Here is a 25,308-nt window from a genome sequence, read left to right as displayed (position 1 = left end):
ACCGAAGGCGTTTTAAATACTCATTAATTGACACACAAATTTCAGTTTTTTGGTAACACTTTCGAAATACCTTAAGTATCGGAATATCTTAAGTAAGCTTAGATTTAAAAGAACTTGGTCCGAAAAATTACTCTTTAAGCTCATACAAAAGTTGAGAAATAAACCACGTTATAGATGTTTAAAATCGCATCTTTAATATTTGAGTTTTGGATGTTAATTATAATAAATGTATGAAATATGATTAGCTATCACAGCTGTAATATTGATCCATTCTCAGGTTTCAATATCTCGAAAATACGTATTCTTTATTCTCGCATTACATTGACACCACAATTATCTTCACACCACAGTTGTCTTTAACATATGCCGATTCTCAAGAAAAGTTAAGTGAGAAAATAATGGTTTTCTCAATTTCCTGATTTCCTTCATAAACATTCAGTTGATGTTCACCAATTTAATTCAACAAATTGTCGAATAAAAAGTTTATGGATTATTTTATAGTTTAAAATAAATATTACTAACTTATATTTGACACAATTTTTCCATTTTAAAATGTAATAAAATTATCAAATATGTAACATTTAATTTTCTAACTCAATACTATAGAGATGTCATAACCCACCTTTAGAATATTCTATGATATATTCACGATAATTCCCTTGTTAACTCTTAAGAGCAGAGCTACCTACATAATATCAGGTTATAATATTTTAATGTATTTATGAATTATTAAAAGACATTAGTTTTGTGTTAAAGTAAACATGTTTTTCTATCAATTGATGTGAATAAAAATTTATGTAAATTTGAGGTTGTTATGTAAAATCTATATAATTTACTTAAGTTATTATTTATTAAATGATTAGTTATTATGATTTATTATGATTTAATTATTATAATTAGTCAATTTGTTTCGCACAAAAATTTTATCTATGTAGGTAATTTCATTATCTCGATTATATGAATGTTTTATCGTTGTTTTTGCGAGTGGGGAGTCAAAATATTTATCATTATTGTTTATTTTTAATTTATCCGGGATTGCCTTCGTAGAAAACACAAAATCTATAATATTTTGGTTTAGCTTGGTAGTTTGAAAGGTTTTAACAAAACTAATTGACAATTTTCAACTTCTATTCTTAATATATTTCATTTACCGGCCTTTTCAGTTGTTTATTAAACGATCCACGATAATTTTAATACAATTTTTGTATTAGGCCATATAGAATTGGTAGTATATTGATAAATTTTTATCAATTTTTGTGATTTGGATTGCTTTAACTTTCTTAGAAAACTGTAAATCTTTAATTAACAAAAGGCTTAGTTTTTTTTAACAAATTCAATGAACAGAATGCAATTTTTTCATAGAGCCAATACGCTCCGGTATATTAGTGGATTAGACACGTTTTCAATGTTTAACTTTTAGAATTTCATCTAGAAAAGAAAAGATGAAGCCGTATATGATATAATGAAAAAAAAAACGTGCTTCTTGTGTTCTTGTCGTGTGGCAATAACGCACTACGGGTCTCTTCCATTTGCACTGTAAGGTATTTACTCTCGGAGGCCATACATAACATTCTTTCATAAAACATTACCGAGAAACAATAATTAAAAGTGAAGTTTGTAAAACTATAGTAATATAAATCGTTGAAAAACATTGTGTACGTGATTAAATACAGCGCAGCGATTTATACTCGATAGGTATATATGTGCCAAGAAATATTTAACAGATTATTAATGAAATCGTAAGCGTATCGTCGTAAAAATAACAGTCTCATTAAAATGATAAAGTGTAGCTATTGATAAACGTTTGTTGTTTATTTGTATAAAAAAATAATAATTAATAAAATTAAAAACAAGGCTGTATTAAATACAGTCAGTATAGTTTACATAGCGACTTTAGCCACTTTAGCGGCTTTTATGACCATTGCTGTCCGAAAAGTCAAACTTTTTTACGAAGTCTACAAATTTTGTTTGGAGTCTTTTTCTGAATCTTATCCTTCAAATAATTTTTAAATCAAGGCTGGTTCATAGGACGAAAATAAGGGTTTTATAAGATTGACCGCTGTGAAATCGGTTCAGTTTTTAGAAGGCACTAAGGAAAAAAGTAATTTGGTGGAAAGTATTCTTAGATATGTTTCAAGTACGAGCTTGTATCCCTGAAAAATTTGTCGAGGGTTAATTTCACTTGTAAGTTGAGTTACGTTAGTAGGAAAAATTCACGTTCTCAAAGAATTCATGCGATTAGAACTTTGTGGTCCTGGAAACCTCAATAAAAATCTTTAGTTTTAGAAATTTCCAGTCAAATCTAATTTACATAAAAACTGCGGGAACATTTACCAATATCGTTAATTTTAACACCAGAACCACCTTAATACCTATATATTTTCTTTTCGCCGAGTTTTTCACTCAATTTAATCTTTTTTTTTTTTTTGTTTATTTGTTACAGACCACCAGAGGATACAAGAAGTTTCGATGATTCTAGTCTAGGTGGTGGCGCAACAACCGAAGATACTGATAGTTTGTACCTGAAGCCAACACGTCGACAACAATGGGCGTCAAAAATGCAATTTGTTCTTGCATGTATAGGATACAGTGTTGGCCTTGGCAATGTATGGAGGTTTCCATATCTTTGTTACAAGAGTGGCGGAGGTAATAAATAATATTTATTTCATTAGTTATCAAACCTTTGCTAATAATATTTTATTTATTAAAATTATGTCATTGAATTTATTTAGCACAGATAAATTTACTACACATTTTTATTTGTTTTGCATAATTAAGGCTATTTTACTTCACATATGATACTTATTACTTACTGTTTTATTTAAAAAAAAATCAATAAATAAGTTGCATGAACTGAATTCACAAAACACACAAAAGCAATTAAGAAATGATTAATGAATTATTATTACCTGCCTACTGTGTAGCCATAGATTTTTAGGTCATGTTACAAATAGAATTTTTATGCAAGGTAATTGCATTTGAAAACTACATAACTCAGTCTGAGGAATACGAATAAGATATACATACAAAAAGTCATTAATACAAACTTTAAATGTTGATAAGTTGATCTAAGTAAAATCCGTCAATATCGGCAGAAAACAATTTGAGGCACCTTTTTCAACAACGATTTACTATATAGAGTAGTTTTTAGCAAATTGCCAAAGGAAATGGAGCTATTGCTTTTGTATTGATGATGGGATTTTGAACAAAATTCTTCAAATGTTCATCGATCCTACCTAACTTAAATTTGGTTTACTCAAACTTAATTCCCTATTATTCTTTATTGAAATTATTTAGCTCAAATTATTATATATAATAAATTATTAACTGAGCTTAAAAATCTTTTCAGGTGTATTTTTAATACCATATTTTATAATTTTAATCATATGTGGCATTCCAATGTTGTATATGGAATTGGCTGTGGGACAATTTACTGGACGTGGTCCAATTGGAGCAATCGGTCATCTTTGTCCAATATTTAAAGGTATACAATATTTATTAATTGGCATATTTTTTGATTAACAAAGTTTCCAAAAATCACAAAAAATTCTTAGGTCATCGGGCTTTTTATTATTATTTTATCGTTCAAAGTTGGCTGAAAAAATGATGAATCATATAGATTATCCTTTTCAATTAGATATTTCTATATCAAAAAATCTAGAGATTGTGATAAAAAACTATCTAAAATATTTAGACAATCTTGTAGTTTATAATGATACCATAAAAATAAAAGGTTGTCGATGATATAAAAACAAAATTTCAATTTAATTATGAGTTCATCGAAGATCCATCATTTGATGAACAGAGACGACTGTAGTTAGAATATTGATGATTGAAGATATCTATATTATCAAATTTATAAGCAGCACTTGCACACAATATATTAGATATTTTTGTAGTTGCGTAGTATTGCAAAGTTAAAAATAACACATTATATGACTACAAAGCATGCATTTGGTTTATATGTATGTACCGTGCAATAAACCAAAACTTTTTTCAATACTGTAGGGAAACAAACACCTCAAATCAACTTTGATAGTATTTTTTGCAATAACAAACTTTTGTTCTACTGCTTTTTTTATGCACTTCCTCAAAAGCATGTTTTTTTGAATAGCTCAAAAATTGACGGGAAAAGGAGCTTTAAAAAAATATGCTATAAGTACTTGAGTGTTTCTTTAATTTTTTCTAAAATTTTTCTTCTAAATTATTGTGCAAGTAAACAGATTGAATCAATTTTAGAATCATAGATTCAAGCATCGCCAATTCATTGTTTTTGTTTACTTGTAATCATGTATACGATATTTATTTACATCATGGTCTCTCGATTATAATTGATGATTTTTAATATGATACATACAGCGTAAACTAATAATAAATAAGTGAATAAACAAAGTAAAAATAAAAGTTTAATGATTTGGAAAAATTGCACTCTGTGTCTAGAACTAGAATAGCCTAATTAGTAGGGCGCTTGAAATGAATCCAAGAAGCCGGGTTCGAGTCCTGGCTCGAGTAGTATTTTTTTCAATTCTCTTTAATCACCAATTCAGTTCGACATTAAAACTGGTAGAAAAATAAAATAAATTTGATAGTTTGATGACATAAAAATTGCGTAAAAACATGATTAAATTAAAAACCATTTGCAATAAAAACATATTGAGGTCGTGTTTAGTCGGATGTAACGAATAAAATAATTATTACATATTTAAATATTTTATTACGATTTTGAATTATAATTAAAGAGTTATAATGATTTATATTTGGTTGTTGTTTTTTTTTTTTCAGGTGCTGGTCTTGCCAGTGTAGTTATATCATTTTTAATGTCTACCTATTATAGTGTTTTAATTGCATATGCCATATATTATATTTTTGCTGCATTTCGTCCAAATGCACCATGGAGTCATTGTCATGGTAGTTGGAATACACTTGCATGCTGGATACCACCAATAAATAATCATCCACATCATGTTCATAATATTACAAGGCCAAATAATTCAAGAACACCGTCAGAAGAATTTTTTGAGTAAGATGAAAAAAATTTACTAAAAGTTATTCATAAATTAATTGAGACAAAGCAAAATTTTATTTAAAAAATATTATAATAATCGACTCCTTTTTATTTAAATACCAAATTTTTTTCGATTTTTTGCAATTTTTTTAAGGGACCGACACTGCTTAGGAAGCGAGAGATTCATTTAATTGGATAAAAATATTTATAGTTAAAATAAACAAATAATGAACATTAAATAATGAACATTTTTCATTAATAATTGAAAATAGCTTTTGGTATTAGTTTTGTGCAGAGTTAGCGCCATAAGAAGCAAAATTGTAAAACTTCCAGATATAAAGTCTTAAGACTTACCCTGAGAGGGCGACTTTTTAGTACGCAGTTATTACAACCTAGTAAAAAACTATGGAATTTTTCTTCTTTTTCCTTTGAGATATTTAGTTTCATTGTGCTATAATGATAACGGTCTGGAATTCGGGCCACATTTAGGAAAAGATTTGTTTTGGCCCTTCAAAGAGTTTGCCGTAATATTTTTCTATCTTAATTTAGGAAATGAATGCAAATATTAATACATTTAAATAATGTTCTATATTTTGGAAAATTAACGTTTGTTGTGTTTTGTTTTAGCTATAAAGTATTAAAAATAAGTTCTGGAATTGAAGAACCAGGAGTATTAAGATGGGATCTAGTCGCTTGTTTATTATGCGCATGGGTAATTGTATATTTCGCTATATGGAAGAGCATCAAATCATCAGCACGTGCCCGATATTTCACCGCAACATTTCCATTTTTATTAATTATTTTGTTCCTAGCTCGATCATTAACTTTAGAAGGTGCTGATCGTGGTTTACGATATTTTTTCACACCACGAATGGAATTACTATTAGATGCAAAGGTAAATTTATCAAATGAATAATTTTTCTGGCAATGGAATTCAATAATTTAATTTTTTCTAGGTTTGGGTAAATGCCGTTGCTCAAAATTTTAATTCTTTGGGTATTGCATTTGGATCAATGATATCATTTGCTAGTTATAATAAGTATAATAACACAATTTTACATGACACTTTAGCGGTTTCATTTGTAAATGCCATTACGTCGTTATTGGTTGGAATATTTGCATTTGCAACGATTGGGAATATTGCAACTGAACAGAATACATCAATTGAGGATGTAATTGACGATGGTAAGGGAGTTTTTTCAATTTTATATCTTTAATCAGACGTTGATAATCAGACATTCCCCTATAAAAATACAATTGTTACAGTCTACTGTTGAATATAATGTCTATGGTCCAGTTAGCTCTACACTGATTGAAAGCTTCATATAAAAAAAAATTAACATGCATTTTTAATATTATTATTTCAGGCCCTGGTTTGGTATTTGTTGTATACCCACAAGCAATGGCCAAAATGCCCGCATCACAAGTATGGTCTGTGTTATTCTTTTTTATGATGCTTTGTTTAGGACTAAATAGTCAGGTAAATAAAATTATTATTAAATACAAAATATTAACTATTATTTTTATTACCAACATTATATTTTGCATATAACACATTTGAGTTTATTTGTAAAAACAAAAAAACACAAAAAAAAAAAAAATAAAATGTATAATTTTTTATTTTTCATCATAAAAAACAAACAAAATAGTATTTATTTTTTTGTGTGAGTAAGTTGTATGAAATATAATAGATGGAAACAATGAACAATAAATTTTCTACTCGTAAAAAGTTGGATATAATAATGTAAATAAATACATTATTATTATAATTGCTTAGCAGCTAGAAATATTTATTATTATTTATTACATTTCTTACAATGTGTTTCGCCTGTAATATTATTATAGGGTTCCGTATACAAATTTCACTCATAAAAAACAGGAGACTAAAATTTCAAGTGGAAAAATAGTAGAAAAGCTCTACGGTCAGGAAGCTTTAAAGTTACTGGTATCTCAGTGTCACAAAAAATGAACGGATTACATATCATACTATCCAAAAAATTTAATTTTGCTCTTTCACATCCAAATTTTATCCAATTTTGATAAACAGAGTATGTAATCCTACTAAATTTTGGTCAGACTTTTCAAATTTGTGATCCAAATTAACCTAGCTCTAATAGGTTTCAAGAATGTGGAGTCCTGGTCCCGGAATTAAGCACATAAATGATAGCTAACGAAAAATTAACATCACAGCTGAAAAGAATGATCCAAAATTAGTGGATTTCAAAAAAAAATTCCAATAAAATCGGATCAAATTTGCCTGTGTTATCAAAAAAATCGAATTTTTGAACTTTATGACGTCATCAGAATCCAAAAAATTTAATTTTGCTCTATCACATCCAAATTTTATCCAATTTTGATAAACCGAGTATGTAATCCTACTAAATTTGGGCCATACTTTTCAAATTTGTGATCAAAATTAACCTAGTTCTAACAGGCTTCAAGAATGTGGAGTCCTGGTCCCGGAATTAAGCACATAAATGATAGCTAGCGAAAAATTAACATCATAGCTGAAAAGAATGCCCCAAAATTAGTGGGTTTCAAAAAAAATTCCAATAAGATCGGATCAAATTTGCCTGTAATATCAAAAATATATAATTTTTTAACTTTATGACGTCATCAGAATCCAAAAAATTTAATTTTGCTCTATCACATCCAAATTTTATCCAATTTTGATAAACTGAGTATGTAATCCTACTAAATTTGGGCCATACTTTTCAAATTTGTGATCAAAATTAACCTAGTTCTAGCAGGCTTCAAGAATGTGGAGTCCTGGTCCCGGAATTAAGCACATAAATGATAGCTAGCGAAAAATTAACATCATAGCTGAAAAGAATGCCCCAAAATTAGTGGGTTTCAAAAAAAATTCCAATAAGAACGGATCAAATTTGCCTGTAATATCAAAAATATATAATTTTTTAACTTTATGACGTCATCAGAATCCAAAAAATTTAATTTTGCTGTATCACATCCAAATTTTATCCAATTTTGATAAACCGAGTATGTAATCCTACTAAATTTGGGCAATACTTTTCAAATTTGTGATCAAAATTAACCTAGTTCTAACAGGCTTCAAGAATGTGGAGTCCTGGTCCCGGAATTAAGCACATAAATGATAGCTAGCGAAAAATTAACATCATAGCTGAAAAGAATGCCCCAAAATTAGTGGGTTTCAAAAAAAATTCCAATAAGATCGGATCAAATTTGCCTGTAATATCAAAAATATATAATTTTTTAACTTTATGACGTCATCAGAATCCAAAAAATTTAATTTTGCTCTATCACATCCAAATTTTATCCAATTTTAATAAACCGAGTATGTAATCCTAGTAAATTGGGGCCATACTTTTCAAATTTGTGATCCAAAATGACCTAGGTTTCAAGAATGTGGAGTATTGGTCCCGGAATTGTGCACATAAATGATAGCTAGCGAAAAATTAACATTACAGCTGAAAAGAGTGACCCAAAATTAGTGGGTCTCAAAAAAAAATCCTATAAGATCGGATCAAATTTGCCTGTGTTATCAAAAAAATCGAGTTTTTTAACTTTATGACTTTATGTCAATTAATGAGCGCCTTTTACATGATTCTTTACTAACTTAAATTAAGCCGTGAGGCGGTACTAAATTCCTTCAGCACCGAATGATTAATGATGATACTGAAGACTAGAGTATCAATAGTTCATCTGGGTTTTTGATACAAGTATATAAGATAACTTTGAATTCGAAATGTTCAAGAAATACTCCGAAAATTAATAAAAGGAATACGCTCCGAATTTATTCGCAGGAAACCTGTTTATATTATTTTTATGTTGCTTATTAGTGAAAAAACTAATATTACTTTGGTTTTTTTGGATTGTAATTTTGAATTCTTTATATTTCAGTTTGCCATAGTTGAAGTAGTTGTGACATCAATTCAAGATGGTTTTCCTAGATGGATTCGTAAAAATTTGGTATGCCATGAAATGGTTGTGTTAGTTATATGTGTAATATCGTTTATATTTGGTCTACCAAATGTTACACAGGTATTTTTAACTACATTTTATTTTGTAATTAAAATTTTTTTAATATTTATTAAAAATAATTAATCTTTTTAATAGGGAGGAATTTACTATTTTCAATTAATCGATCATTATGCCGCTTCCATATCGATTATGTATTTAGCTTTCTTTGAAATAATTGCTGTTGCATGGTTTTATGGTGCATGGAGATTATCCAAGAATGTTGAAGATATGACAGGACATCCGCCATCATTATATTTTCGATTTTGTTGGTTGATTTTAGCACCATTGTTATTATTATTTTTATGGATATTCGCCTTGATTGATTACACACCTCCAACATATGATAATGGAAATTATACGTATCCGGATTGGGCAATAGGACTTGGATGGTTTATATCTTCATTATCATTAATATGCATTCCAGCATTTGCCATAATTGTGTTCATTAAATCAGAGGGAAAGACTTGGAAAGAGGTAATTTTAAACAGAATACATTTTTATACATTTATATTAAGGACGTACGACCGCTAGCGCAGTTTTGGATAAAAAGCTTGTTTTTTTTTTTATATGAAGTTGAAGACTGACTGGACTGGTGATTGATCTTTTGGGAAAAAAGTAGTTGGATGATATGTTTTCATAGATTTCTCCAAAACTAGTCGGTGGCAATTAAAAAAAAAAACCTATTTAAATTAAAGTCGATTACAAAATCGAATAACTAACCAGTCATACCAGAATAACAACAACAATAGGCGCTACAGCCCGACGTGGGCCTTGGCCTCCTCCACAATGCGCCTCCAGACGTTGCGGTCCTGGGTCTTGGCTCCCCATCCAGTGACTCGCATTGTCCTCAAATCGTCTTCCATTCTCTGGACGTGCCCAAAACAACGAAGTCTTTGGGATTTGATGAACTTAACAATATCTTCACCGTCCAGGATTTCTAATATCTCGCTGTCGTTCCGACCATTCTGTCTCATTGATTTGTCCCGCTCCATAGATTCTTCTGATTATTTTCCGTTCGAACCTTCTTATCTTCTCCTGATCTTCTACCGTGAGTGTCCAGTTTTCACTTCCATAGGTTATTACTGGTCGAACCAAAGTCTTGTATATTTTCAACTTTGTCCTTCTTGTAATCAGCTTGCTTTTCAAGAGCTTCACATTTGCAAAGTATGCTCGATTGCCTCTCTGGAGTCTTTCTTTTATCGCTGTGCTAGTTTTTCCTTCGTTATTTACTTGCTCTCCGAGATATGTGAATGAAGAGACTCCTTTAAATATCACATTTTCAATCTGACATATACATGTAAACAGTTTCAGTAAACAGTCACACCAGAATATATTGAACAAAAAGGTTTGAACTTTTTGTTCAATATTTAATAAAATTAAGTAATTGATTAAAAGTTTCCGAAAACAAGGAATCGTAAGAAAACTTTCTGCTGCATTGCATCTGTTAAAGAATGTCTTTAGCAAATGCATTATTTCGCGCTAAAGTGATTACCGATAACCTCCGAGCTCATTGGACTTTGTAAAGGAAAAAAGAAGATTCTCAATATTAAATTCGTGATGATACAAAATGTTAGGAAAATATAAGGAAATAGCTACTACCTACCTATCACTGACGAGAAACTGTATTTATCACATTATCCATTTATAAATTTGTGCATTATTCTGTCTTTTGTCTAAAACTTAACAAATATCAATTTCTTATTTAAATATTTACTATTTTCAGAAAATGTTAAAAGCAGTTTTGCCCGATCTATTCGAATGTAAAATTTGTGGTGGCAGTAATTGTGAACATTTAGAAAAAGATCCAGATGATATTGCTGAATTATCACCAATGTTAACGATGACAGCGAAACCAAGTGAAATACAACGAACTGATGATACACAAACAGAAGTTAATGACACGTTAAATTTAAAAGTTTAATCACTTTTTACCCTTTTTAGTTTAATTCTCTTTTAAAGACAACCAAAATAATGTTACATTTTATTTTTCAATTAATTTGTGATCAAAATACATTAATTCGACATAAATTTAGGGACCATTTTTGTGTGATATATTTAGTTTTTGAATTTCTTATGAACAAAATTATTTTATTATTATTAATTATTGTTTACATAGTTTTTAATGTTAGTAACTATTGTAAGAAGACATACCGCGTACATAAACGTATTCTCTTTTGACAGTAAAATTTCGTAGCATTATTGTAAAAACATTCCAAAGATGTATGCGTTTGATATATAATAATTAACAATATTTTGGTCAATTACTAAGACAGAAAATTCAGTTAACGTTAATAAAATGCAAAGAAATATTTATATCGTTTGTTTTTTTTTACTTATCCTATATCCAGATGAAAATCGCATTGTCTAAGCCAGGGGGTAATGTTAAGCTTAGTGAACGACAGCAAATTTAGTTCTGAATTTCTGATGATGGTGTTTATTGTGACAATCGATGTCAAGAACTCATAACATCCGAATATTTATTTTAGGCTTCACTAAGCCTCCAACAACAACGATATCGAGAATCGTCGTTAAATAGTGACGGGTACCACAAATAACAAGAATTATTCGTACGCATATCTACATCTTAGCCATGGGACGAATGTATAATTTTGCACTTTTGCGAATGCGAATGTTGATCTCCAATATTCGCAAATGCGAATGCGATTTTTATCGATTTAAATTGAAATGATATAACACTCGCTTAAATTACTCTTTTCAATTACTTTTATTTTTCATAGTTTCGATAAATCATTACTTGTGATGAAAACAACGCGTAAAAAACTTCGCTTGTGTCAGATTAATATAAAAAAATTAATTTGTCTTTATCGACGGCTGAAATGTGGATGGGGTAATTTTGATCCAAAAAGTATAAAAATCGGGTTTATTTAATGATTGGATGCAGAGTTTCTGAGATATCGCAATATTTGGATCAATCTTAGCCCGTATCTCAAAAACTATTCGAGCAGTCAACAATTGCACCCGATTTTTGTACTCTTTGGGTCAAAATTACCTTATAAACTGAGTTTTATCGAAATTGGAGATACAAAAATTTTTCGATTTTTTGCAATTTTTTTAAGGGGTACCCCTTTGAAAAAATCGAGAAAAACGGGAAAAACAATTTGTTTTGAAATTGGATGAAGCTCAATGGATCTCTGTTGATCCAAAAAGTATAAAAATTAGGTTAATTTAATGATTGGACCTATAGAAAGCTACAATGTTAGGGATTATCATGGGCAAAACTTCATTTTCAAAAAAGTTCCCCTCTGAAAAATTAAAATCCATAAAATTGTGAACAAAAGAGAGATATAACGTGATAGTCTTTGTTTCAAAAAGCAGAAAATGCCCAGTAATGCGGGCAGATATCTTCTAATTAATTTATAAATATTTTTTTAGAAGACAACTGAGTATAATATTTTTATTAATTGTTACTTAAATGATATACAACTTGCATAAGCATATAAAAAACTTAAATACTTAAAATGTTTATTGGAAATAAAATAAAAATACTCCATAAGTATATACTAAAAATTTTTTTTATAAAATAGTGTACGGTTTATGACTATCCTTAACTACCCAAAATTGGTCAACCACCTTACGAGCATTAATAGAAACTTGCTCTAAGTACAAATGTGTATGGTTGTAGGCTTTAAATCTAGTATATCCATAGTCACGAGTACGGAAAGCACTATATGAAGGTTGTTTTGGAGTAAATTGATCATGCCCTTCTTGGCAACCAGCAGATCCAGATATAATATGAATTGGAGCTTTTGGATTTACATAAGGTTCATCCATGCTACCATTATAAACCTTATAATCATACAGCGGATAAAACCGTTCATAAGTATGTTCATGTGCCCAAATTTCCATATCAACACCATATTTATAAAATACAGATTCTAAACCATATTTTCGTGGAATTCCAAGCCCAACACGAGTTTTTGTATTTTTAAATGTACAGTCATCTGAATTGAAACTTGTACAATACATTGGACGATGCGCTAAAACAATAATCCATGGATGCTTAGCTCGATTTTCTGGTTTTGTAGCCTCTTCCAAATCATTAATAATCCATTCGTATTGTTTTTCGGGTCCTAAGTATTCTGTGTAATAGTAAAGCTCGGACGAAAAGAATAGAAAATGAACAGGGCCAATATTTAAACTGTAATATAATCCTTGGTTATCGCCAGGCATTGTGAATCGTTCCTTATAGTGACTGAAATTACTGAAAATTTTAAATAGTTTTATATATGTGTTAAAAAGAAATTTCTTAGTAGGCCAAAATAAAAATGGTGTAATAATAATCTAGTAACATTGTCGCTTGAAAGAACGTATTTAAAGTAGACTAAATTTGCTACAGTATGAGATCAGAATTGTCTCTGTAGACCCAATTTCAAAGTTTATCAACGTAGCTGTATACATCAGAGCTTGCACCAAATCCAGTAGTTTTTAGATTTTTTGCAGACCTAGACTTCTTTATTTATGATGTTGGCCCAATGAATAATCCAAATTTGTGACCTCGAGCGCAGAAGGCTATTTTAAAAAAGCGATTCTAAACGACTAGTTCTTGATAGGACCTTTTCTGGATTTTTTTAAAAGTAGGCTAAATTTACTACAATATGAGACTACATTTGCCTCCGTAGACCCAATAGTTTCCCAAATAAAGCTTTTTATAGTTTGTCATTTTCTGAATGAATTTTGAATATTATAAATTTTTTTAAAACGGCGTTAAATTCGAAAGGATATTACTTACTAAGCATTTTCATGATTCCCAGGACTTGTCATATAAGGCAAATATGCTGCAACTGGTTCTATTTGACGCATGAACTCATCTCCATAGCCTCCATTATCCTGTAAAATAGTAAAAATAAAATGATGTACAGAAGGCTTAAAAATGATATGAGTTTAAATTACCGTTTCCATGTCATATGCAAAATCACCAATATGCAATACAGCATCATATACTCCATTTTGAGCTTCTTTTTGTAAATAGGGAAGTGAGAGTGCTTCTTTATTGCCCAAATCTCCATAAATAGCAATACTGGGTATCCAATCATCACCTGCTGGAAATGTTTTAAACCAAAAGACGGGTGACCAACCTTTTTCTCCGCCACAACGGTATTCTAAAAATTTTTTTAGTCAATTAGTAAAATTGTTAAGAACTACGGTAATAGTTTCACGTTTTACTCACTATAAACAGTATCTGGCTTCAAATTTGGCAGGAGCACTCGATGAATTTCTTGTTTTCGTTTTTCAGGTCCACCATCAACAAATATTGTTTCTTTGCCAATTGCTTCTAAATTAATTTTATCGATCCCATATTCAACAATACTGTCACCAGTTGAATCTGGAGTGGACCATGTAACGACCATATCACGACCATTGTTACTTAACGACAAATGTATTTGTTCAGGTTGATATTCAACATAACTTTGGATAAAATGAAATTGAATTAATAGTAAAAGAAAAATTGAATAAAACATAATTATTTTTTGTGTCAATTTTTTTACTTAAGGAAATAATTTACTTATTTCTCTTATCGAAGTAAAAATTGCGGTGAATTTATATTCTTCTTCTATTTACTTTTCTACAGAACTGATTTTATCGTTAATAATTGTTTTTATTTTAAATATCAGTGTCGCAGAATTTGGCAACTTGTTTCCAGAGTAATGGTATTTTTTCATATTTCTTTACAAAACAAACATTCCATTGATAAAGTTTATTTGCTGTCGAAAGATCTTGTTCTTTTTCTTTGACAAACAAATGGTTATAAAAATATATCCCATTCAGAATCCACAATAGAAATATTTGAACAAAATGGCATGTAGGTACTGTAATTATAACGCGAACAATGGTGTTTTGAACGTTACATTCATGATAAATTTTTATGGCCTGCCTTTTTGATATATATATATATATATATATATATATATATATATATATATATATATATATATATATATATATATATATATATTAATAGAGGTAGTCGAATGCACGAAATTTTGATAGGTTTTGGCTCTTGAGTTATATAGGATGGACCATTTTAATCGATAATGGTTTACAGCTCGTTTTTTAGCTAACCAGTCAAAAATTACTTGAAGAAAAATTGTAGAATGTTAGCTTTCGCATTAAATGCGACTTAAAAATATGTAATTATTGCATTTAATCGAAAGAAAAGGCGAATGTCCTCTATCGCCTTTGATAATTTTTAGTTAAAGCATTTTTTCGTAGTTAGCGTGTTTTTTTCGATTAAATGCAATAATGACATATTTTGAAGTCGCATTTCCTTCCAAAGCTGACGATTTTCGAAAAAATGGTTTAGATGAAAAATGTTAGCTTTTTTATGAAGATCAACTTTCTAATTTCAAGTGCTACTTTATTTCTTACTGTTTAGGATCTAAATTGGCTATAAACGAAATCCGAAGAACTAGGTCGAATCTGATTAGCCAATAAATATTTAAATAGTCCACCTTGTATATAAACCTTTCTGAGAGAAAATCTACCTCTTTGTATAAATTAAATAATTTTTGTTTGGATGTAAAGAAGAAAGAAGGGTTTATTTTTAAAATTTTGAGTTGTGGGTGTCTCCTCATAATAACTCCTATTGCTACGATATGGTGTGTATAGTTTTGTATATTATTATTGAATACTTATTATTTATAATTAATGTATAATTAATTAATTAATTAATTATTATGCTTATTTAGGTGCTTAGATAAATTAATAGACGGCATTGTCAACAGATATCTGATCAAATGAACTCATTGTATGTCCCCATTTTAATTTTTTGATTTAATCTAATTGTAAAAGTTTATTCTTAGTAAATATGACAAAGATTGTTATAGCACATTATTGAATGAACACGATGGATTATAGTCTTTATAAACACTAATCAATTGTATGCATTTAAGTTACATTAAAACTCTTTTTTAACATTCATTAAGAGCTTATTTATTAGCTTATTTAGAAACTAGCAATAAGAGTAGAGGAATAACCCATTTATTAATAGTGAAAAAGTTGTTTGATTGTCATCTCAGATCTGCAGACTCGCAAAAGTTGTACCTTCTTTTAACAATATTTGAGAGTCACATGTAACTGGTAAACATTTACAATGTTGGCTTCATAGTAATTTGAGTTCACTGAAACGATATTGATTATAGATTATAGAGGCTCTTTATAGTGATTTTAAATTTTGTAAGCAAAAAAAAGTTGTGCTACCTGCGTAATAGGTGAAAAAACATTGTCTGGTTTTGCTATTTTAGTTTTTCTATCTAGTTTTTTGTAAGATTTTACTGGCGTATTCGATTATACCTATCTTGCAGTATTACAAGTACTTTCCTCGTAAAAAAATGGGCAAATTGAGATTTAACTGGTTTACTCGTATCTTACATCACATATATTGTATTGAAGTGAACAAGCCTTATAGGCCCGAGTACCTTATGAAGCCATATTTAAAAGGGTGCTACAGATTTTTTATAAAAAATTATGATAATACTCCTGATTAAACAAAGACGAAGATACTTTAAAAGTGACGTCATTCTTGAGTATCGCCATAGAGATTACATATAAAGTTATGTTTTGTAAGAAAGAGACGGGCAACAATCTTTGAATATACTTATAACTTCTTAATATTTTAATCAATTTTAATTTAACTTTCAAATTTTGTTATGGTATCAAGTTTACTTCTACATTTTTATGGATAGTGTGGCAAATTCAACAGAACACACTTACGCAATTAAAATTGTTGACATAAATTAACTAACAACAATTGGGTAAATATAAAATCAGTTTAATTTTGATTTTAGTTTTAACATAATTGACAGAGGCAATCAAAGCAAGGCTAAAAAATTGTGAATCGTTGTGAAACAAATTCTTTAGTTATTCAGAAAATCCTGAATTCCTACGAAGACAAAGACCTTCAAAATTTTTTCTGGTCCATGGGCCTCCGAAAATTAGATCCGACACTGGTTATTTTATTTTGGTGTTTACAAAATTAATACAATAGTTATTATATTAGCACAGATTTGTTATTTACCAACAAAATTAAAAATAAAATTATCGACTGATTACTGATAATAATTATTATTCTGATGTATTGTTAAATGAAAGATAATTGAAATGTTTTTATGAGACGCCAATAATATTTGCTTATAGTATTTCGTTAATGTTAATGCAATGGCAATTCTATAAAATATACAATAAAACCTATTACAACTTAATGTGGGAAATATTTAAATTAAAAGAAAAGTTATATTATAAATTTTTTTTTTCTTCTTATATGAATATTTTTACACGAGGATGAAACGGCTAGCTTTTCTTTTTAGAAATCAGTTGATAATTGTAAATTTTTACTGTGAGTATAGCCACCGGGCTATATTAGTTAGCGTAAATGCGGCAATTATATAATACAGGGAGAATGCTGTTCTGGACAGTAAAAAAAAAACATTATTTGGACTTTTTTGATGGGTCTCTCGTAGAGGTAAGTAAAGCCTTTTTCTAATTATGGTTGGGGAAAGTTAATATATACAAAAACTTTTTTCCTCGTCCTAAAAACTTAAGTATCGTCCTAGTTATATCTGCAATATTTCATCTTATAACTCAAAATCGTGATGGAGTAAATTTTTTTAGAATTTTTTTAATCCTATAGGTTGTGCTTCTGGGATAATTTTAAAGCTCCTGTCCTTCTTGATTGAAAATGATAGATGGCATGCACTTAAGCTTGGAACTTCGAGGCATATTTACCAAGGCTTAAAAAGATGTCTATTCTCGTTTATTAAGATTATATTCCTGAGCATTCTTCGGTTTCAGTTTTGGATTCGCTCGAGGATCAGATTCTATCTTGTCTGTCAAAAGGAATAACGTTGTTGTTCAATGACGACGCGGCATTTGCCGAATAATTTTATTTAAAATGGTCTCTTAAATTTATATCCTGTTGGCATTATTCTAGATCATACACCCAACAATAGGATCGTGTTCGATTTATATCAGGGATACTGTCACTCTCAGGGCTATGCTGTCGAATTGAGGATTTCATATAATTTTAACATCTACGGTTGTTATTCTTAGATATTTAACTTGCATGGATTATGGGATTAGTTCACCAAAGAGTTTAAGGGTTTTAGTATCTTAACATCAAGAATTTAAGAAGTATTATTCGGGAGGTTTTACTTCACCGAATAGACTAACTATATTTATGTGTTGATTAATGGATATAGATTTGTAAATAAATAGTGAAAAGTTAAGTGAAGGGAGTAAGAAATGTTTGACAATGGAGAGATATAGTGATTGAAATTTATAGCTTTCAACTTGACAAAAAGCAATATCCTTGTACTCACCGTAACGGAATCTTTCTGTAACAGCATTTTTCTGGCAGCCCTTCTTAAATGGGCTGCTGAACAAAAATTTTATAAATGAATTTGTGATCATGTCGTAACAATCAAAAGCTTTCAGTTACTTGATTTAAATTTGTTAATTATTTGTAAAGTATAAAAACGAAGTTTTATTAGAAAATATGTGATATGTACAAAATAAACTAAAGGGAATTGTAAGGACCATGACTATTTTTAATAATCCAAAATTCATCAATTACTTTGTCAGCTGTAGTTGAAACCTGTTCCATATATAAATGTGTATTATTATACACTTTCAACCTACTATATCCATAATCACGTGACCGATAAGCACTCCACTCTGGAGATTTTGGAGTAAAAAAGTCATGACCCTCTTCACATCCAGCAGAACCAGTAATGATGTGCACGGGTGCTTTTGGATTCACATAAGGTTCATCGATACTTCCATTCAAGACTTTATAATCATAGATGGGATAAAAACGTTCATAAGTATGTTCATGTGCCCAAATTTGCATATCAACACCATTTTCATAAAATAATGGTTCTAATCCATACTTTGGTGGGTTTCCCATTCCAACACGGGTTTTTGTTCTACTTACTGTACAATCATCTTGATTAAAACTGGTGCAATACATTGGTTGATGCGCTAATGCAATAATCCATGGGCGTTTAGCACGATTTTCAGGTTTAGTAGCCTCTTTTAAATCATCTACAATCCAATTGTATTGGCGTTGAGGTCCCGGATATTGTGAGTCATAGTATACTTCAGATGAAAAGAATATAAAATGAACAGGTCCCATATTTAAACTGTAATATAATCCTTGATTCCCACCAGGCATTGTGAATCGCGTTCTATAATGACTGAAATTACTGAAAAAAACATTCGCTAATAATTAACATTTTTACCGTAGGACAATAACTTTTAAATAACTTACTATGCACTTTCGTGATTTCCAGGGCATGTCATATAAGGCACGTATCCGGCTATTGGCTCAATTTGTCGCATAAATTCGTCTCCATATCGACCATTATCCTACAAAACAGTAAATGGTTAATTATCAAAATACAAGCGGAGAGTTATGTAAAAAACAAACATACAACTTCCATATCGTAAGCAAAATCACCAATGTGAAAAATGGCATGATACATCCCGTTTTGGGCTTCTTTTTGTAACTGAGGTAGTGAAATAGCTTCGATGTTACCTAAATCACCATAAATAGCAATATTGGGTATCCAAGAATCACCTGCTGGCAGTGTTTTAAACCAATATACCGAAGACCAGCCTTTTCTGCTTCCACAACGATATTCTAAAATGAGGAAAATTAAAAAACCTTGACTATTGCGATGTTATAAGTGAGGCGTGCTTAAAGTTTAATCAATGAAATATTTGCACGTCTATCACGATCCTTCAAAAATAAATCAAATTAAAAAAAAAATTGACTTTAGTACCCGAGGTATAATAATAGTACTTACTATAAATAGTATTTGGTTCCAAATTTGATATCTTAACACGGTGAATTTCTTGTCTACGTTTTTCGATTCCATCGTCAGTAAAAACACCCCCTGGATTGCCAATAGCTCTTAAGGTAATTTCTCCGATTCCATATTCAACTATACTTTCACCAACTACATCCGGAGTGGACCATGTAACAACTACATCTCTTCCATTATCACCTAACGACAAATGAATTTGTTCGGGTTGATATCTTACATAACTCTGTATATAATTAAAGTTAACTAATACTAGTACTAAACTGAGCCAAAACATAATGATATTGAAGCCCAATAAAAAAAATTTGTTGATTCTACACTTCGTGATGTTTTAAAATTTTATAGCAGGTATGTAATGCTTATAATTATGAAGGTTTATGCAATTTATATAAATGAATTGCTTTTTCAATACCTTTATCGCTTTGTTTAATATTTACCCGAACAATTTACCAGTGTCGTAGCATATATTTCTTTCCTCTATATAAATATATTTTTGTGTAATTCGATCAAGGAATATATTATCGAATCAGAAATTATTAAATTGTTTCGTAAACTTAGTCTCCGTTGTTAATAAGAACGTATTTGCTTTTCTGATTTTTTTATGTATTTGTACTGAGTTTATTTTAGTGTTTAGGACTTGTAAATCGTGTGGATTACCTTTAAGGTCGTGTTTATTTGTGATTATTATTGACTATTAACAAACTAAAATGGTTAGACATTGCACTTAACTTCGTCAAACTGGTAAATAATTGTTTAATTTAACGTCAAACTTGTAAATAATTGTTTGTAATAATGATAATATTTAAACAAATGCTATTTTGTTTCAAATATTGCAATAAATTATTATTTTTTTATTAATACATGTTATCATAATAGAAATAGAAATAATTCAAATAGTACCTAATTTACGCTATTTAAAAAAAAAAAAAATAGTTCATAGTAAGTGCCTTGCTCAAGGGGGATTTTTTGACAACATTTGATGTTCAATATAGTTGCCTATTTATTTATGTAAGAAATTCTAATCTGAACGGGTAAAACAATCCAAGCTGTGTTGATCACTTTCCAATTGTTATGCTCGTGTATAGTAAAAAATCAGTTAATTGATAATTGTATAAATACATTGTTTAGTATAAAGATTAATTTTTATGTTTGTGCTCTCATTATTTTTATCAATAACCACTTGAGTTGACTTTATCAAAATAAAAAAAGCATGTAAACTGTATGCCATATTAAATGTCAAAATATGTAAACATGATAACAATGAAAAAGTATAAAGTAAAATTTACAAAATATTTAAAATATTATCTTGAAAACAAAACTTTTTGTAATAATTTAATATCAATCCAAATTCCAGCAAAGTTTTGGTACCCACCCGTAACCGTAATCATTGAATAAATTTTGGCCCTCGTTGGATACTTACACCATTTCAACTTTCAATCTCCGACAGTTTCAGAATTATAAATAGAATTTTGTTAATGTTTTTGAAATCTACGTATTCAGAAACGTAAAACTCAAATTTAGGAGAGGATTAAAATTTTGTTTATAATTTGTTTACAATAACTTCTATTTTCCGTTTTTTTTTTTTTTGCAAAAACGCGAATAGAAGTTAACAATATTTAGTAACAATGAAGATTAAAGAACGCAAACAAATGTTTTCGAAATGTGTGTATATTGAAACATTATATTAACCTGAATTCCCTATACATCCATACTATTATCGTTAAGTATATGATACAACTTTTATCTTAAGAATATCTTAATTTTTATAATAATATAAACAATTGATTTTGTAATAATCGATAAAGACAACAAAAATTAAATTATTTTAAAGTGTCTAATAAAAAAAAAAATTCAATATCAAGGTACAAAATGGTAGTCAAAACAAAGTATAGTATTCATATAAATTGTTATTTAAATGTTTATCATTAGTTTAAAAATAATATAATTGATTTAATTATCCTGATCTGTCATTGTTGATAACCTAAACATCATATTATTTTCAATTAAAATAATATTTTATAAGTTCGGGCGATAATTTATATACTCTTTCAACTAAAATATTTAAGAAATGATGTTTTGTTATCGCTTTTTACTAAGCATAACTTATTTTAGTTTAGCAGTTTACGGTTACGTTCGATATCAACCGGAACAAATACATTTATCGCTGAGTGATAATAGTCGTGATATAATTGTTACTTGGTCAACACCCGATAAAACCTTTGGTAAAAGTATTGTTGAATATGGTGTCGATAAAATTAATTTACGATCTGTGGGCTATCGAAAAAAATTTGTGGATGGTGGAAAAGCAAAGAGAGCACAATATGTACATCGTGTTACACTAACCGATTTAAAAGCAAATACTACTTACAGTAATTATTTTTTTATTGATAATTTTATGACTAATTTCTTTGTTATTTTTAATTTATAAAGAATCTAAAAAAACACACATAGTCCAAGAATTTAATTATCGATCTCTTGTGTTATTGGCTTCTTAATCAGTTTGCAGCTATGTTTATGAGACTCCAAAGTTTGGAGTCTCAACTTTTTTACAAATAATAGTATTCATATTAATGATACAAACGGCGCACATTGTTTAGGAAAAGAATAGCAAATAATTTTGTTTTGTTTTTAGAATATCGATGTGGTGGAGAACAAGGATGGTCGCCTATATTTTGGTTTAAAACATTCCCTGATGGTGATAATTGGATACCAAACATAGCTATTTATGGTGACTTGGGTAATGAAGAGGGTAGATCACTTCCTCAATTACAAAAGGAAGCCCAAGATGGTTTATATAATGCTATAATACATAATGGTGATTTTTCATACGACATGGATATGGTAAATTAACTTTTGATTTTTTCACGCATAATTATTTTATTTGAAATTTCGGTTTTGTTTTAGGATGATGGACAATTTGGTGATGAATTTATGCGACAAATTGAATCTGTTGCTGCTTATGTACCATATATGACTACAGTTGGAAATCATGAAGAGGCTTAGTAAGTATATTATTGTAGAAACATGTATTTAAATTTTTTTAACTGCCTTTTGAAACGAAACTAATTATTCAAAATTATAGTAATTTTAGCCACTACAAAGAACGATTTACAATGCCCGGCGACAATGACGGATTGTATTACAGCGTAAATATTGGACCTATACATTTTATTTGCTTCTCATCAGAATTTTATTATTATCCACAATATTTTACTGGACCAGAAGAACAATATAAATGGATAATTAAAGATTTAGAAGAAGCAACAAGGCCTAAAAATCGTGATAAACATCCATGGATTATTGTTTTGGCGCATCGTCCGATGTATTGTACCAGTGACGACAAAGATGACTGTAATTTTAAGAAAGCAGCAACTCGTATTGGAATTGGTGAGCCACCAAAATATGGTCTGGAATCCGTATTTTATAAATATGGTGTTGATATGGAAATTTGGGCCCATGAACATATATACGAACGGTTTTATCCAGTTTATAATTATACAGTAATGAATGGTAGCATGGAATTTCCTTATGTGAATCCTAAAGCACCGGTTCATGTAACAACCGGATCAGCAGGTTGTTCAGAGGGGCATAATAATTTTATTCCAGCACCTGAATATTCAGCATTTCGGTCCAGGGATTATGGTTACAGTACTTTAAAAGTATTTAATCACACTCACTTGTATATGGACTTTGTTTCGATTGACCAAGGCAAAATAATTGATGCCATTTGGGTAGTGAAAGATTCACATGATTCTTTTTTAAAATCTGAGAAATAGTGATTAATAAATATCTTAAACATTTTACTCTTTTTGTTTTAAAACTGTGGTGTTACATCCTTCTTTTTCTTTATTAATAATTTTAAAAGTAAGAAGCTCAGTTAACGATAATTTGGCAGGCTACTTGATTAATTAGAATTAACAGTTTCGACTTAATATGTGTTGAATACTACTCTAACGATATTGAAAAATTGCTGGAAAGAAAAGTTCCAATACTAGAAGACTAGAATGTTTTTTAAACAAGCCGTGGATAGAGTCTGAACACGAAGAATTTCCCAGTATAATAAATAGTTATAACGGAATTATATTGCCGTGAATACGCTTCGATTGGAGTCGATATTCATCGAAGTCGATATCAATTTTTGTCCCCGCGATATCTATCAGAATAAAATTTAAGAAAAAGCTCGCCGACTCGAAACGGCTCGATCGAATGTTATGAAATTATTTTCGGATCATATTGCTTTTAATACAAATCGATCGAAATCTCAACGAAGTCGATATAATTTTTTGTTCGTGCGATATCGACGACGAAATAAATGCCTACGTTCTTTTTCGCCAAATTAGTGTTAATGCCTTATCCTAACCATGAAACGCAAAGAAGTTTCGAAAATCGGACCCTTTACAATAACTTTCTACAGTGGGAAGTTAAAACACTGTATTGGACGACAGCGTTAGATTTACAATATTATTAAGTCCATTAGTGACCCGATCACCCAAAGGAGTTCTGTATATACAATTTTATGGACCAATTTTCCCTTATAATGGTGATTTATATTGTATCGCATGAACTAATAAAATCCAAGTGACATAAATTGACAAAATACATTTTTCTACATAAGAGCTATATCAAATTACGTAGTAAAAAAAAAACAAATTTTAGATAACATAAAAGCCCAAATTGACAAGGTTAAAAATTATACAAATAAAAATGCTAGTAAATTTGAAAATAAAACTACAAATTAACAGTTAATCTACACATAAATCTCCATGTCATTTCGTTTGGTACCCCAACCATAAAATTTTATCATACATATACCACCACTCTACATTGATTTGTCCTATATTATTATTTTATTCTTTTTTTTTTTTGTCTATAGTCCATTAAAGCCCTTTGTTTATATTCGATGAGCAAAACGAATTGCGATGCATAAAACATGAAACATGTCATTTGCTATAAACTGTTACAATAAATATATTTTCTACTACATATGTATAGTGTAAGGTGTAAGGTACTGTACAATAAATATATTTTCTACTAAATACAGGGTGTCAATCAACGTAAAGTAGGATCATACAAAAGACGGGTATTATTACAGTAACTTTATACATTACAGTATGCATCAAATTCGGTAGTTCTGATTTTTAGCAGACATGTTTATGATGGTGACCCAATGAATAATCCAAGTTTGTGATCTTGAGCGACGAACGAAACTTTGTTAAAAATCGCAAAAACCCGTGAAAATTTCAGTTTTTTTTTTCAGATTTTAGCGATTATAACCCTAAACGGATGTTTTTTGAAGTACCTTTTCAAGATGTTTTTAAAGAAGACTAAATTTTCTATAACATGAGAGAGAATTGTCTCTGTAGAGAAAAAAAGCAATTCAAATTTCATCATTTATTCTAACTTCTCAATTTTTTGCATTATTCCAGACATCCCACGAATAGGTATTTCCACTTACCTCTGATG

General features: G+C 29.5%; 4 protein-coding genes across 5 annotated transcripts in view; 2 read left to right on the top strand and 2 right to left on the bottom strand.

The window, feature by feature from the left end:
- LOC123295169 (sodium- and chloride-dependent GABA transporter ine-like) overlaps window positions 1-11,249 on the top strand; it is a 93,173-nt gene extending 81,924 nt beyond the window's left edge. The window contains exons 2-10 of one of the 2 annotated variants that reach the window (XM_044876409.1): window positions 2,444-2,646; window positions 3,350-3,484; window positions 4,783-5,020; window positions 5,633-5,900; window positions 5,962-6,190; window positions 6,373-6,485; window positions 8,885-9,025; window positions 9,101-9,478; window positions 10,728-11,249. In XM_044876409.1, the coding sequence (XP_044732344.1) occupies window positions 2,444-2,646; window positions 3,350-3,484; window positions 4,783-5,020; window positions 5,633-5,900; window positions 5,962-6,190; window positions 6,373-6,485; window positions 8,885-9,025; window positions 9,101-9,478; window positions 10,728-10,925 (1,903 nt within the window). In that variant the 3' untranslated portion in view covers window positions 10,926-11,249. The remainder of the gene's footprint in view (window positions 1-2,443; window positions 2,647-3,349; window positions 3,485-4,782; window positions 5,021-5,632; window positions 5,901-5,961; window positions 6,191-6,372; window positions 6,486-8,884; window positions 9,026-9,100; window positions 9,479-10,727) is intronic. The other variant, XM_044876411.1, reaches the window with a different exon arrangement.
- A 1,289-nt stretch (window positions 11,250-12,538) lies between these two features.
- On the bottom strand, window positions 12,539-14,685 carry LOC123295933 (acid phosphatase type 7-like). The gene is made up of 5 exons (XM_044877395.1): window positions 14,585-14,685; window positions 14,193-14,431; window positions 13,916-14,124; window positions 13,755-13,852; window positions 12,539-13,226 (listed from the first exon to the last, which is right to left on the bottom strand). The coding sequence occupies exons 1-5, from the start codon at window positions 14,683-14,685 to the stop codon at window positions 12,539-12,541; spliced, it is 1,335 nt and encodes a 444-aa protein (XP_044733330.1).
- A 3,845-nt stretch (window positions 14,686-18,530) lies between these two features.
- LOC123295581 (acid phosphatase type 7-like) lies at window positions 18,531-20,179 on the bottom strand. Its single transcript, XM_044876985.1, has 4 exons — window positions 19,828-20,179; window positions 19,453-19,661; window positions 19,290-19,387; window positions 18,531-19,224 (listed from the first exon to the last, which is right to left on the bottom strand). Exons 1-4 carry the CDS (start codon window positions 20,120-20,122, stop codon window positions 18,537-18,539), a joined length of 1,290 nt encoding a protein of 429 aa, XP_044732920.1. The 5' UTR covers window positions 20,123-20,179; the 3' UTR covers window positions 18,531-18,536.
- A 1,616-nt stretch (window positions 20,180-21,795) lies between these two features.
- On the top strand, window positions 21,796-23,621 carry LOC123295932 (acid phosphatase type 7-like). Its single transcript, XM_044877394.1, has 4 exons — window positions 21,796-22,214; window positions 22,478-22,686; window positions 22,750-22,847; window positions 22,928-23,621. Exons 1-4 carry the CDS (start codon window positions 21,914-21,916, stop codon window positions 23,619-23,621), a joined length of 1,302 nt encoding a protein of 433 aa, XP_044733329.1. The 5' UTR covers window positions 21,796-21,913.
- Window positions 23,622-25,308: the final 1,687 nt, after the last annotated feature.

Source organism: Chrysoperla carnea, chromosome 3, assembly GCF_905475395.1.
Source record: "Chrysoperla carnea chromosome 3, inChrCarn1.1, whole genome shotgun sequence".
In the NCBI taxonomy this organism is placed as follows: Eukaryota; Metazoa; Arthropoda; class Insecta; order Neuroptera; family Chrysopidae; genus Chrysoperla; species Chrysoperla carnea.
Note: the sequence above shows the minus strand (reverse complement) of the source record. Positions and strands in the feature narration are given on the sequence as shown.

Coding starts and splice junctions, on each gene's coding strand:
- LOC123295933 (XM_044877395.1), bottom strand. CDS start 14,685: ATGAAAAAATACCATTACTCTGGAAACAAGTTGCCAAATTCTGCGACA. Junction 14,125..14,192: donor GAAGCCAGATACTGTTTATA/GTGAGTAAAACG, acceptor AAAAATTTTTAG/AATACCGTTGTGGCGGAGAA. Junction 13,853..13,915: donor TTGCATATGACATGGAAACG/GTAATTTAAACT, acceptor ACTATTTTACAG/GATAATGGAGGCTATGGAGA.
- LOC123295581 (XM_044876985.1), bottom strand. CDS start 20,122: ATGTTTTGGCTCAGTTTAGTACTAGTATTAGTTAACTTTAATTATATA. Junction 19,662..19,827: donor GGAACCAAATACTATTTATA/GTAAGTACTATT, acceptor TCCTCATTTTAG/AATATCGTTGTGGAAGCAGA. Junction 19,388..19,452: donor TTGCTTACGATATGGAAGTT/GTATGTTTGTTT, acceptor ACTGTTTTGTAG/GATAATGGTCGATATGGAGA.
- LOC123295932 (XM_044877394.1), top strand. CDS start 21,914: ATGATGTTTTGTTATCGCTTTTTACTAAGCATAACTTATTTTAGTTTA. Junction 22,215..22,477: donor AAAAGCAAATACTACTTACA/GTAATTATTTTT, acceptor TTTTGTTTTTAG/AATATCGATGTGGTGGAGAA. Junction 22,687..22,749: donor TTTCATACGACATGGATATG/GTAAATTAACTT, acceptor GTTTTGTTTTAG/GATGATGGACAATTTGGTGA.